The 12934-nt window shown below is 38.9% G+C and overlaps 2 protein-coding genes across 3 annotated transcripts; one reads left to right on the top strand and one right to left on the bottom strand.

Annotated features, from left to right (window-relative positions):
- Positions 1-1262: 1262 nt before the first annotated feature.
- Positions 1263-4119, bottom strand: med20 (mediator complex subunit 20). Of its 2 annotated transcripts, XM_080301861.1 has the most exons (5): positions 3995-4119; positions 3814-3890; positions 3457-3602; positions 1771-2024; positions 1263-1678 (listed from the first exon to the last, which is right to left on the bottom strand). In XM_080301861.1, the coding sequence occupies exons 2-5, from the start codon at positions 3825-3827 to the stop codon at positions 1457-1459; spliced, it is 636 nt and encodes a 211-aa protein (XP_080157987.1). In that variant the 5' UTR covers positions 3828-3890; positions 3995-4119; the 3' UTR covers positions 1263-1456. The 2 variants fall into 2 exon arrangements, with proteins under 2 accessions (XP_080157987.1, XP_026023715.1); XM_026167930.2 differs by lacking the exon at positions 3995-4119 and having other exon boundaries at positions 3814-3980.
- Positions 4120-4191: 72 nt separating this feature from the next.
- bysl (bystin-like) lies at positions 4192-12853 on the top strand. The gene is made up of 7 exons (XM_026167929.2): positions 4192-4456; positions 5463-5613; positions 7251-7389; positions 7599-7732; positions 7826-7986; positions 11940-12042; positions 12200-12853. Exons 1-7 carry the CDS (start codon positions 4192-4194, stop codon positions 12552-12554), a joined length of 1308 nt encoding a protein of 435 aa, XP_026023714.2. The 3' UTR covers positions 12555-12853.
- The last annotated feature ends 81 nt before the right edge of the window (positions 12854-12934 follow it).

Here is a 12934-nt window from a genome sequence, read left to right as displayed (position 1 = left end):
ATATATAATACACATATACATATATGTGTATATATAATACACATATACATATATGTGTATATATAATACACATATACATATATATATACACATATACATATATATATATATATACACATATACATATATATATATATATATATACACATATACATATATATATATATATATACACATATACATATATATATATATATATATACACATATACATATATATATATATATACATATACATACATACATATATATACATATACATACATACATACACACACACACACACACACACATATATATATATATATATACACACACACACACACATATATATATATATATATACACACACACACACACACACATATATACATATATGTGTATATATATACATATATGTGTATATATATACATATATGTGTATATATATACATATATACATATATGTGTATATATAATACACATATACATATATGTGTATATATATACACATATACATATATATATATATATATATATATATATATATATATATATATATATATTTATTTATTTATTTTTAATTCAATTACTGGTAATTTAATAGGACATTGTTCTGCATTTTTACTTCCCCCCCCCCTGCTCTAACATAAGAGTCCACTCGATGCCAAGCATAAGTGAGATCTTCAGATTATTGTAGATTAAAGTGTCTATTCTCAGATTTTAGAAGCTAGATCCAGTCTTTTGGACATTTTAACAATCCAATATAAACAATCGAACTTACTGTCACCCTAAGATATCTGCACAGATACTTCTTTGTAATTTAATAAAGCATTTCCACTGTAAACTCATTACATGCGTAAGCACAAGCCTCAACCTAATACTGGAACACTAATCCAACTGCATAAACCTAGGGATTGGACTGACTATGAAATTCCTGGACCTGTAGTCAACATTTAGTTCATTCATTCCTGTCTTTCTGACAGAGAAAAACAAAGAAATCTGATTGTTTAAAAAGGAAAATCTCTCACCTGCTTGTGACATCATCTTTAAACATTCAGCCAGCGCAAAACTTGGATGATGCAACAGATAAAAATCGACCTCTCTCACTGATAAACGTCATCAGATCAGTTGACAGTCAACAGGGCCAGTGTTCAGCTGATAAATTGGTTCATCCCTGTGTAAACTAGCAAGAAATCAATGAATACTTTGTGCCTCTACTCTCAGATAAAAGCGCACCATCAAAAGGGCATCGCAGTATGAACGCTCAGAGACTTTGACTACTTGTTTTCACCGTGTCTCTTTATTGCAAATGCTTTCATCCAACACTAATGTGAAGTTCTGCAGTGATAATAAAACCCCAGACGTTCAAAAAAAAAAAAAAATGCCTGGGTACCAACGCTGATCCATAGGACCAGAAATATACCAACATCTGTACAAACATGGAGAGAAAAAAAACAGATATCTTTGTTGCAGACTCAGCGCACATTGGTTCCAGGGATTTGCAGCTTGCGCAGTTTGTTGAATAACTCCAGGTACTGAGTCATGGTGTCAATACAATCTGTTGGTGCAAAGAGTCCCTCGGGCTTGGCAGCAAACACAGATGGCAGTTCAGGGACGCTGGGGCCGAGAAAGGACTGCATAAACTCCTTCATGAGGTTCCAGCAGTCCCCAGGAACGACACAAGGGCAGTACTCCACCTGAGGAAGCAAGCCAGGAGTTAACGCCTCAAGGAGAGAAAGCAGAAGGACGTGACTCGTCTTTATCACAGCATATATACATATACACGCACCTCTACTGATATCCCTCTGGCACTGGAGCTCATCGTCACGGTACCAACTTTTATCAAGAAGTCGCAGTAGCGATATCTCGAACCACGAGACTCCACCTTGTGTCCCTTGGCATTCTGAAAGTGACTTTTCAGCTTCACCATGAGGACATCAAAATTTGCATCCGCTATTAGGCAGGGTCCACCTTCAAACAGAGCCAGGCAGCTCAGGGGGGTTTCGGAGTTGTGCATCACATACAGGAGCTTGGAGGGCTGACCTACAATGGACAGACAACACTTAAAACTGTCAGGTGAGATGAGGAAGGAAATGAAGGTTCCATAAAGTTAGAGAGGCAAGGCTGAGATTTGCAGCTGAGGTTTGGACGTGTACAGTGAGGGATAGTAGATATATTGGGCAATGGATGTTAAAGATGGAGGAGCTGCCAGGCAGGAGGAAAAGAGGAAGACGTCAGAGGAGATTTATGCATGTAGTGATGGAGGACATGTAGATGGTTGGTGTGACAGAAGAAGCTGCAAGGGTGAGATGGAGGCAGATGATCTGTGGTGACATCTAAAGGAACCAGACTTCTGGCCATATAGATATACAACTATTACTTATACTGATGATGATTGTTATTCTCCCACAGATACATTCAAAAACTGTGGCGAAACAGTAGCCAAAGATGCACAGGAGGAATCAGCGGTACTGAAGAGGACAGTAGCAGTATGTCGATGGAACTTGTAACATTTCTAAGGAGGTGCACACCAGGCTGCTGAAGCATAAATCCCCCAATAAAAGTGACTGCCTTACTGTGTTGACCTAACTACAGCCAATCAAACTGGTAAATGAACCAGTACACCAGTACTTATGTAGCTTGTTTTAATGTAGCTGAGTACTCAAAAGCACTTCCTACTACAAGTCTCACACTCACATTCATACAGTACTTTTGTCTATGCCTAAGTGTTTTCTAACACACACACACGGATGCATCAGGGGCAACTGAGGGTTCGGCATCTTTTCCATGGATACTTCAGGATGCAGACTGGAGGAGATGGGGATCTATGACGCTCTCTACCAGCTGAGCCACAGCTTGTGTGACAAAAATGTGAATTTTGACGTTTCGTTGGTTTTTTTTAATATACATGTTATGTTTGCTAATATTGGTAAATAGACTGCACTCAACAGATTTTGTGAAGTGGACATATATATATATGTATATACTGGTTTTGCAAGTATCTATATGACACTGACTTCATTGTACCTATATTATAGTCAGTCTAGTCCTTACAAATACTTTATAGAACTGTGATGTTATATTTGTCACAATTTCTCTTGCCCTCTTTGCCAGATCTCTCTAGAATTTTTTTTAATGTCAGTGACACTTAGCTGCATAAATAAGGGAGATATGAAAATCACTTTGCCAAAAAACAAGTTCTGCTTTGTGATAGAAATGTTCTTTCTTACTCAAAATGACTCAGAATCGTTCGTGAGAGATCTGTTTGACAGATTATAGGCCAATAAGTCATTTACAACAGTTCAAATACCGGCAATCTTTTTTTTCTTTGCAAACAATCACACGAAAAGGGGATAAAATACTCTGCAGCCCCACCTAGACATAGACATCAGGTCACCCTCATGGGTGAGTGCATTAATGTGATCTATAAATCTGAATTCTAAAGCTCAGAAACAAACAGATAAAAAATTATTACTGCTGGAATTTCCCGTGGCATGGTAAGTCTCGCAGTCCACGCAGAAGCTGCCTTGCTTCACGGCGCCCAGCTGCTCCAGCTTTTTGTGCAGCATGTCCACAGTCTGCTGCACGCTCTTCCCCTCCGCCACGGGCACCTGGCACACACTGCGGGGCACAGCAAGCAGAGCACTTGAGGGACCAGCATACACTTTGCCCTGTGTCACGTTACCAGCATTGTTGAGTGAGACAGAGCCACGCTCCGCGGATCAATGGGACAAAAAACCACGCAGGATGGTTGAGGCTAGGCTAAAACTGTTTGAATATTTAGGGGTTAAAAAACGTTTAAAATCAAACGTAGGTTTAAAAACCACCTTACCAAGTAACACCCATTGATGTTTTGCCTCTCTTCACTTGTAGTACGGTGTTTGAGCACTTCCGGGTTAAATAAAACCCCTTCCGGTAAAGTGAAAGGAAACAACAGAAAAAAAAATAAAATATTATTGATAATAAAGAATGGTGAATATTAACACCGTTTCACAATGAAACAGTCAACTGACGTTGTTGCACTTTTTTTCTGAAGTGGTCGCCGAAAGCCGGATGTTACGTGAGTGTGTTGCGTCACTTCCTTCTCCCCGGACCTACACACGTGTTGAAGCAGTGACTGTTTACAGTGTTTGGTGAGGTCTGTCCCGTAGCTCGCACATGTCCACGGGAACATCCACACTGTGGTCACAGCTGAAGTAAAACCGCAGCGATGCCGAAAGTCAAACGATCCAAAGGTGGAGGAGAGAAGAGCGGAGCCGCGCCAGTGGCGCTGGCCGACCAGATCCTGCAGGCGGACATTGTCCGAGCCAAAGGCCGGGTCAAGATCAGAGACACCCGGGAAGAAAGCGACGACAAGTACGTGGACGAGCGGTTGTCACGGAAAATCTTACAACAAGCCCGCATTCAACAAGAGGAACTTCAGACCGAATATGGGCTGGCACCAGAAAAGAAGAAAGCACCAGTCACTGTTCTCGGTAATGTTGGATTGGTGTCGTAGTTATCCTTAAATTGGCGGATATTTGAATAGAGTTTGGTGAGCCAAGTGCTAGCACCATGGGCACATCAAGTCAGTCGTCTTTAACACACATCGCATTTGTTCAATGTCTTCTGACTAGATTAGGTAGCTTTTGTTTATATACCTACATTTGTCCTTTAACTTTCATAATCCACAACATTCCACAGCGCACATCTTTTCATGAGAAAAAACTAATACTAGCTCTGGTTTGCAGTCTTGTTACTATACATATAAAATACACTCTCACAAGCACATTTTAAAATATAATTAAAAAGCATTTCTCTGGTCTAGATATTTATTTGTAGCAGGTATGTCATAATCTATAAATACAAGTAATATATCCATTAAACCTTTATCATGTGCAACCCCGTTACACTACTAATGTTTTTTGTTTGTTTTAATAAAATTATCATAAATGTTTTTATTAGCTGAAGGGATTGATCTGTTAATCTGCTGCCTTTGTAACTGCTTTTACAAAAAAAAGTAAATATTGAAAATTTGGTAGGTTTTGAAAGTTGCTTAAATGAATAAAAATTGAGTGTTATCTGTTATCAAGTGTGAAAGATGCTCAAGAATTTATTAAACAATATTTTTTAATCTACTTTTTTGGGTTCTGAAGTATTGGCTGCAGAGATGCGCATATAAACAAAAATATCATAAAAAGTTTATCTTTAATGCCTGATCTGGACATATTTAATATTTAGTTTTTTCTTAAATACATACCAGAAAATTATAAAATAATAAGACATTTTTAAAGCCTGAATTGTCCTCCTATTGCTAAATGACCTAGGAGTTTTCCACACAAATACATAGAAGTGCAGCACATGTTGAATCCATGTTAAAGTGTAAAATCTTTCCTTGTGATTGTCTTTATCAAGAGACATTACTTAACTAAAATATTTACACCCAAAACAGTTCAGTGTGATCTTCTAATGAGCCATCTCCATCTTGTAATCTTATTTTAGGGCCTGAGTCTCAGGATGCAGACTCGGATGAAGAATGGCCGGCGCTGGGAGAAGCAGGTCCTGCAGATGTTGAGTACGATGAAGAAATCGTCGTTGACGCTGAAGATGAGAAGGCCATCGAGATGTTCATGAACAAAAACCCTCCAGTGAGGTGAGCTACACCATCGCTTTAACTTGAGGCGCTGCGAGCTCAGCAAATCCTTAGCTTTGTGTTTGTACTAATGCTGTGCAATAGTGGAAAGTTTGGTATCGAGTAGGGGTGGGCGGTATAAACGGTATACGGTAGAAACGAAATGAATTTGGCCAATGGTAGAGATTTTAACTATAGTGCATGTTGATGGTGTCATCAAGCTGCGCCTGTTTTGGTCGAAAGCATTGCAGTGGCTGCAAGCAATGTCATCTGCAATTTGGGCGACAGTAATAGCAAAGAGACAAAGCTCGTTTTAGAAAAAGAGGAAAGCCAAAAACTGCGCTTCCTCCACTTCCCTACCATTGATTCATTAATGTTGAATTCTCTCGCAGCAGCTCTATTCCCATGTTGTTGCAGTATATTAATAACTAACCTCGTATTGTGGATGGATTATCTCAGTTGTTCTCCTGACTGAAGTTTGGTCCATGCGATTGCATTTGTCCCTGACCATCGGACCCTCACGTAGAGCAGGGTGATATGACCAAAAATATTTATCACGATATACATTTGAAAATCTGCGATAACGATATAACTGACGATATAATTGACACTAGACAAAATGCTTTACAACTCCACAACTTTATTAGTGCAAAAAACATCAATGTATTTCACTTAAACAAGCAGCTGTTTTTTATCTGCATTAAAGTTATATAAAAATGTAACAGTGCAAATGCAAATTCCTTGCTGACAGTTTAACCAAAAAGCATTTCCAGTGGAAACTGGCCGACATATCCTCAGCATAACCATGTTTAACATCCACTAAACTTAAGACGTTATACACACACAACACAGTAATACTATGTTGAAGCACAGTACGTATCACTCTGCGAGGCTCCTGCCTACAATAGCCGTAATGCTCCGACAATCCATCAAGGGGTGCGGCTTTGTTGTTTACCAAAGTCGTACTAAAACATTTTTGACAGATTTTTGAGCGCTGTGTTCCACATAAAATCGGTTTGAGGTCAGTAAGCTCAACTAGAATTCATACATAAGGCACACTGTCGATTTTTGAGAAAATTAAAGGATTTTAAGTGTGCCTTATAGTGCGAAAATACAGAAGAAAAGAGTATATCGTGATATTTATCATTACCGCACATGCTTCAAAGTGTACCGCGATATGGATTTTAGGCCATATCGCCCAGCCCTAGTATGAGCCAATACCAGCACTTCTAACCTATAAAGGAGTCGCCTTCAATTTGCAAATTCTAAATATATTTTAATGACAGCTAAATCTCTGGTTTTTGCTTTCGACAATAATTAGTTAAAACAGCAAAGCACATCTTTTTAACCTTTCATTTAATTTGAAACTTGTTTATTGTTTTTTTGTTTTTTAGAGCTGTAATGTTATTATGGGTTTTTGGATCCGGTTCTCTTGTTGCGATCAACACAACAAGGTTCATAGTGCATGTTTGAAGTGTAGTTTTTCATTTCCAAAACATAACTTATCCAACATAATTCAGTCGGCTACATAATGAACATGGAGGATAGAAACAAATTACCGATCAAATTGTGCTGGTATTGATCCGATACCAATACCAGCACTGGTATCAATATTTGGATTGGTCGGCAAACCACTAACTCCTTTGTGGCTCTTGCAGACGGACGTTAGCCGACATCATTATGGAGAAGATCACAGAGAAGCAGACAGAGGTGGGCACGGTGATGTCAGAGGTTTCCGGGTGTCCGATGCCACAGCTGGACCCAAGAGTAACAGAAGTGTACAGAGGTGTCGGTAAGGTAAGTTTACTTCAAGCCCACCACACGTCAACTAACTGGGAGACAAACTAAAGGAAAATAGACACAGTCAGTGGAGAAGCCCACTGGCCCGGTTAGTCATGCATATCATATCGAGCAGAGGGGGAGTTTGTACACATCGCTTGTATAACAGGTGTGTTTTTGTTAATGGAGACATGTTTAAAGTTGCCCTTTCTCTTCTTGTGCTTCAGGTTCTGTCGAAATACCGCAGCGGCAAACTGCCAAAGGCCTTTAAAATAATACCCGCGCTTTCAAACTGGGAGCAGGTTTTGTATTTGACTGACCCCGACTCCTGGTCGGCAGCTGCTATGTACCAGGCGACGAGGTAAACTTTGAGCTGATGCGCTTTGTGATGATTCGTTTTCCGCAAGTTCTCTTAAGTGATATAATGAAGTATTTTTCCTTGTTCCTTTTAAAGGATATTCTCGTCCAATCTGAAAGAGCGAATGGCCCAGAGGTTTTACAACTTAGTGCTGCTGCCTCGAGTACGGGATGATATCGCAGAATACAAGCGACTGAACTTTCACCTTTACAGCGCCCTGAAGAAGGCCCTGTTCAAACCGGGAGCATGGTTTAAAGGTGAGACTGAGGATTCGAATAAATACTTAAGATTGAGAACAGACTGTGACAGAACTGAGTAGAAGTGTGTGTGGAAGTGATTACAGAAATCTAGTAATCATAGTAATATAGAGTCATGTGTTTTCAAACTAAAGCATTTAAATAAATGTTATGTTACTGTACATTCTAGGTGTTATATTTAAATGTAGCAAACAAGCAGAACTAATTGGACTATTTCTGAAAAACCACTGGTGAGCCACATGTGTCTCAGCTGAAACACTGAAATGCATATTTTCAAAATGCTGTGCGTTCATTTGACACACATTTGTTCATGAAGAGTATTCATATGAAAAGAGAAGGAGAGACCATAAAAGTACATCTTTCCTTGTGTTACAGTGCTGTGATTGCAGCCTTTCCTCAATTCCCTGTGAATGGGAGCCATGGCCTTTAATTAATGGTGATGACAATCTGCGCATCAGTTATAATGAAACTGATATTGTGGCTCATTGTTATGCAGTGGTGCTGGAGATGCCTACAGTCTGCTGAGACTGACTAAGTCACTTGGATGAGTCATGAAATGTTTTGTAGATGAACTCTGTCAGCTTTCTAGGATTTCCTTACTCGGGTCGCTGAGCATTTTAACAAAAGTGTTGCATTAACTGTGTAGGAATGACAACTGTTGTGCACATTGAAGAATATGTAAAATGTCAAAGAACAGTTTCCACTTTCTGAAATATCTTTAAGAATTCAAAGTAAAGGGTATCTGTGAAGTCAGGACAAGTTCTGGAAGAGAACATCTCCATAAATTTGCACATATGCTGAGCAGAAAGCAAAATACCCACATGACTGCAGAGCAGCTGCTTGAAGCTTTAACTGATTGGGGTGGTTGTACTGTTTCGCTGTGTTGATGCACAGAAGAGATCTTGTCATTGGCAGCATCTTTGTAAGCTGGGAGGAATAGATTTCACTGACTTTTGGCAAATTTTGCATGCAAAAATGATGCATTCAGTCACGACAGGGAAACTGAAATAAGATTGGGGTATACAACTGGACAGTGATCCAACATAGACTTTGAAATTCACCATGAACTACTCCAAGAACCCCTACAGGCTACAGCTGTGTGTCTCTCGGGCCTGTAAACAGTAACCTTTGTTATTGTTTGATTAAATCTTCATCGAAGGCTTAGATCCAGTTGCATGTAACCCTTGGAAAAGAAGTGGGTACATTAAATGACTGAGAGGATTTGGCAGCTTGTTGCATTGCAGAAAACAAGCTTTCTGGGACATCTCAGATTTCCAATTTCAGCACTAAATTTAGAAATATTATTCTGAAGACCCTGATGGAGGATTACAGTGTCCATAGGGTAAATAGCACCATTGGTTCTGGTAGGAAAGTAATTAACACACTCAAATCTAATTGGGTCAAAGCGTCTTTCATACATCCACAACTGATTGTTGAGGATGATTTTTCTTTAATCTTGTCAGTCTTGTGTTCACAAATTGTCCCAGTTCGGTGGGACTATTTTCCCTAAACATCCTGTGACCTATATTCTGGCAAAACGGTAATGCGAGATGTCACCACTGTGTGGCAGTGTTGCTTACAAAGATGTATTTTATAACCCACGAAGCATGAGAGAGTGGGAGAGTGAGAAGTGATCAGAAGCATGCTAAATATTTAATTTAGTGGAGAATTTGAAGACGCTAGAATAATGTGTTTAAAAATCTTCAAATATTATTTTTAACATAATTAAGCAGCGGGCAAACTTGTGCAGAATCACCTTAATTTGGATTTCATGAGCACATGCAGCCCAAAGAAAAATAACAGTAATAATAATCATAACCATGTTATAATGATTCTAGCATATGTATGTATGTTTGTAGGATCCTGTCTACTCCTAGACGAGTGGAGCTATTTTAATGAAACTTTACATAGACATTGACACTGACCGTCAGTAATGTATGGCATATTGAACATCATAGAATGAATGATATATATGATGGGGTGAGATAGAGTGGAATGCTTTGGTATAGAATGGAATAGTATAGAATGGAATATTATACAGTAGGGCTGTGCGATATGACCAAAATCTCATATCCCGATAACGATATAAATCACAAAAAATTTAATATTTTCTGTAAATTCTGTGAATCTCGTCTTGCGTGAAGTGTTTCCAGCTGGGCGTCATGTACCTGGAGTCGAGTGTTTTAACCGATGCATGAAACGACACATTGTTAGACAGGTTTTAACGGCCGCCGTTTTCTTTGTGAGTATTTATTACACGGCGTGCTGCGGGGAAAAGCCTCTTCTAACGTTTAAGTCTAAGGTTTATTTTTTAGCACCTGGCGGCTCTTTTTTGCTTCTCATCCGTAAACACTCTGCATACTTTTTCACATGATTCCGTTTATTTTGAAAATTCTCAACAGGATCTTGAGTTTTATTGTGAAAGGTTTATGTGGAAATTAACAAGCGGACATGCGATGGTTTTACCGTCGTTGTTGCTAACGACAACCCATAAAAACAGGCGCTTGTCCATCTGTAGTGTGGTTATATTAAATATAAGAGAAAGAGAGAACTTTAAGAAATTAATATAGCCACTACAGTGACCATCAAAACGATGAAAAAATATTGCCGTAAGCAGTTTATTTTGCGACACCACGAAACAAACGATAGCGTAAAATGAAACAATAGACGTTTTTCGTCATCTGATATATATCGTTATATCGAACAGCCCTATTATACAGTGGAACACCATAGTATAGAATGGTGTGTGTATAGAATGGAAAGTCATATTATACAGTGGGGTGTCATAGAATGGGAAGCTATAGAATGGAATGCTATAACCATACAATGGGATGCCATAGTGTAGAATGGAGCGCTATATAATAGAACATCATAGTATAGAATGTAACATAGTACAGAACGGTGTCACCAAATGAAATCCCATAGTATAGAATTAAACACCATAGACTGCAATTTCGCAGTATAGAATGTTGTGGCACAGAATGGAATGTCATACAATAGACTAGTGCTGCAGCTATCGATTGTTTTAGTAATCAAATAATGAAAATGTGTATCCTATTGATTAATACTATTGACCACTATTGATTGATACTTTTGTCTTATTAATGAGCAATAATAAATATTCAAGAATGATCAAACACAAGTCAGTCAAAATGAACTGCTCATTGGGTTAAATTTTAGAAATTCTAGTGTTTTAAAGTTTAACTGCATACAACAAGATGTTATATTTAAAACATTTTTAAGATAACTTTTCTTAAATGCAAAAACATAAATAAACTCAAGTACAGTGAAAGACAAATAAAATAAGGTGTATATTCAATCTAAACTAAGGCATCAAACATTTACCTTGACTCTGTGTTCTTGGAAGGCTTTCCCCAGTGTTTTATCAGTAAAGGTTTTAATGGTGATTACAGGAACAGCGCTGCTGTTTTGGACGTAGGAGAAGTGTTTTCATTTACTTAACCTGAGCACACCATCTCAGTAACAGCTCCGCCTCTTTGCTCTTCACGGTGTATAAACACACTCCAGCTCCACTTTGCCACTGTTGCCTTTATCAGTGTTTTTGTTTACAACTGGGCGCTGCACGTGTTTAATGTTGTTTTTGTTCATACATTGCTCCTAAATGCATTTCTATTGCAAGTCTGTTTTAAGTCACAAATGACTTGCCATAGTATAGAAGAGAACCCCATAGTATAGAATGGTGTGCCATAGAGTGGAACGCTGTAATCATAGAATAGAATCACAGAATGCCCCGTCATGGTATAGAATGGAACATCATAGAATTGAGTGTTCCATTAGAGTGTATAATGGCATAATACTATAATTAATTGAAAATGTTAAAAAAAAACAACTTGCAGTTTGATCCTTAATTTTTTTACCTTTTTTTTTATTTCTGTCTATTATAATTTTTCTGGAACACTTATTTAACATTTTTTTCCTGGACCTTCACACAGGTATCCTGATTCCTCTCTGTGAATCTGGGACATGCACTCTCAGGGAAGCCATCATCATCGGGAGTATCCTCACGAAGTGCTCAATTCCCGTGCTGCACTCCAGGTGAGGCTTCCTCACTGACATACGCTGGCAGACAGATGTCAGCATTTGCTCATGTGAAGTATCAACCAGCTGTCCTTGAAGGCCTCATTCTGTGCAGTGCAGGCAAGTTAACACAGAGTTCAAGGTTATCTAACAAGCAGTCTTTCTTGTCTTTCAGCGCTGCAATGCTTAAGTTGGCAGAGATGGAGTATAATGGTGCCAACAGCATTTTCCTGCGCCTCCTGCTCGACAAGAAGTACGCCCTGCCTTTCCGTGTTCTGGATGCCTTGGTGGCCCACTTCCTGTCCTTCCGCAGTGAAAAACGCGAGCTTCCTGTGCTGTGGCATCAGAGTTTACTCACCTTGGCTCAGCGCTACAAGGCTGACCTGGGGTCTGAACAGAAGGAAGCACTGCTGGAGCTGCTCAAGATACAAACACACCCACAGATCTCTGCAGAGATCCGCAGGGAGCTGCAGAACTCGGAGTCGAGGGACATTGAAATCGGGCTCCCTGTTACAGTGGAAATGGACTGATTTGGTTCGGTTTTCTTCCTTAGTAATGTTTCCTCAGCGTGAAAAAAAAAAAATCTTGGATTTTCAATATTCTTCTTGTCATGGGATAAAAGAGTTTGGAAAGATCAGTGTCTTGGAGTTCGCACATTTGGAAATGCACATCACTAGTGATACTGCTAATGTAATTTCGTATCGTCACGCTCAAGCTTTTTCTCTACAGATGCAGAGGAGTGGTCACGTGGCTTTTCTGTTCATCTAAATAAGAACAGCTCTGTTGTTATGAAGCAGAACATTGATTAAAAACGAACTGAATCTTTAAACATTTGCCATCAATGTCCATTTATTGCTTTTGCCTGTTAGAGTTCTGTAGGAGTTGTAACATGTTGAGTATGTCAGATTAC

The sequence above is a fragment of the Astatotilapia calliptera genome, chromosome 5 (assembly GCF_964374335.1).
Source record: "Astatotilapia calliptera chromosome 5, fAstCal68.1, whole genome shotgun sequence".
NCBI lineage: Eukaryota > Metazoa > Chordata > Actinopteri > Cichliformes > Cichlidae > Astatotilapia > Astatotilapia calliptera.
The sequence above is the reverse complement of the archived record's forward strand: the minus strand, read 5'-3'. Positions and strand labels throughout refer to the sequence as shown.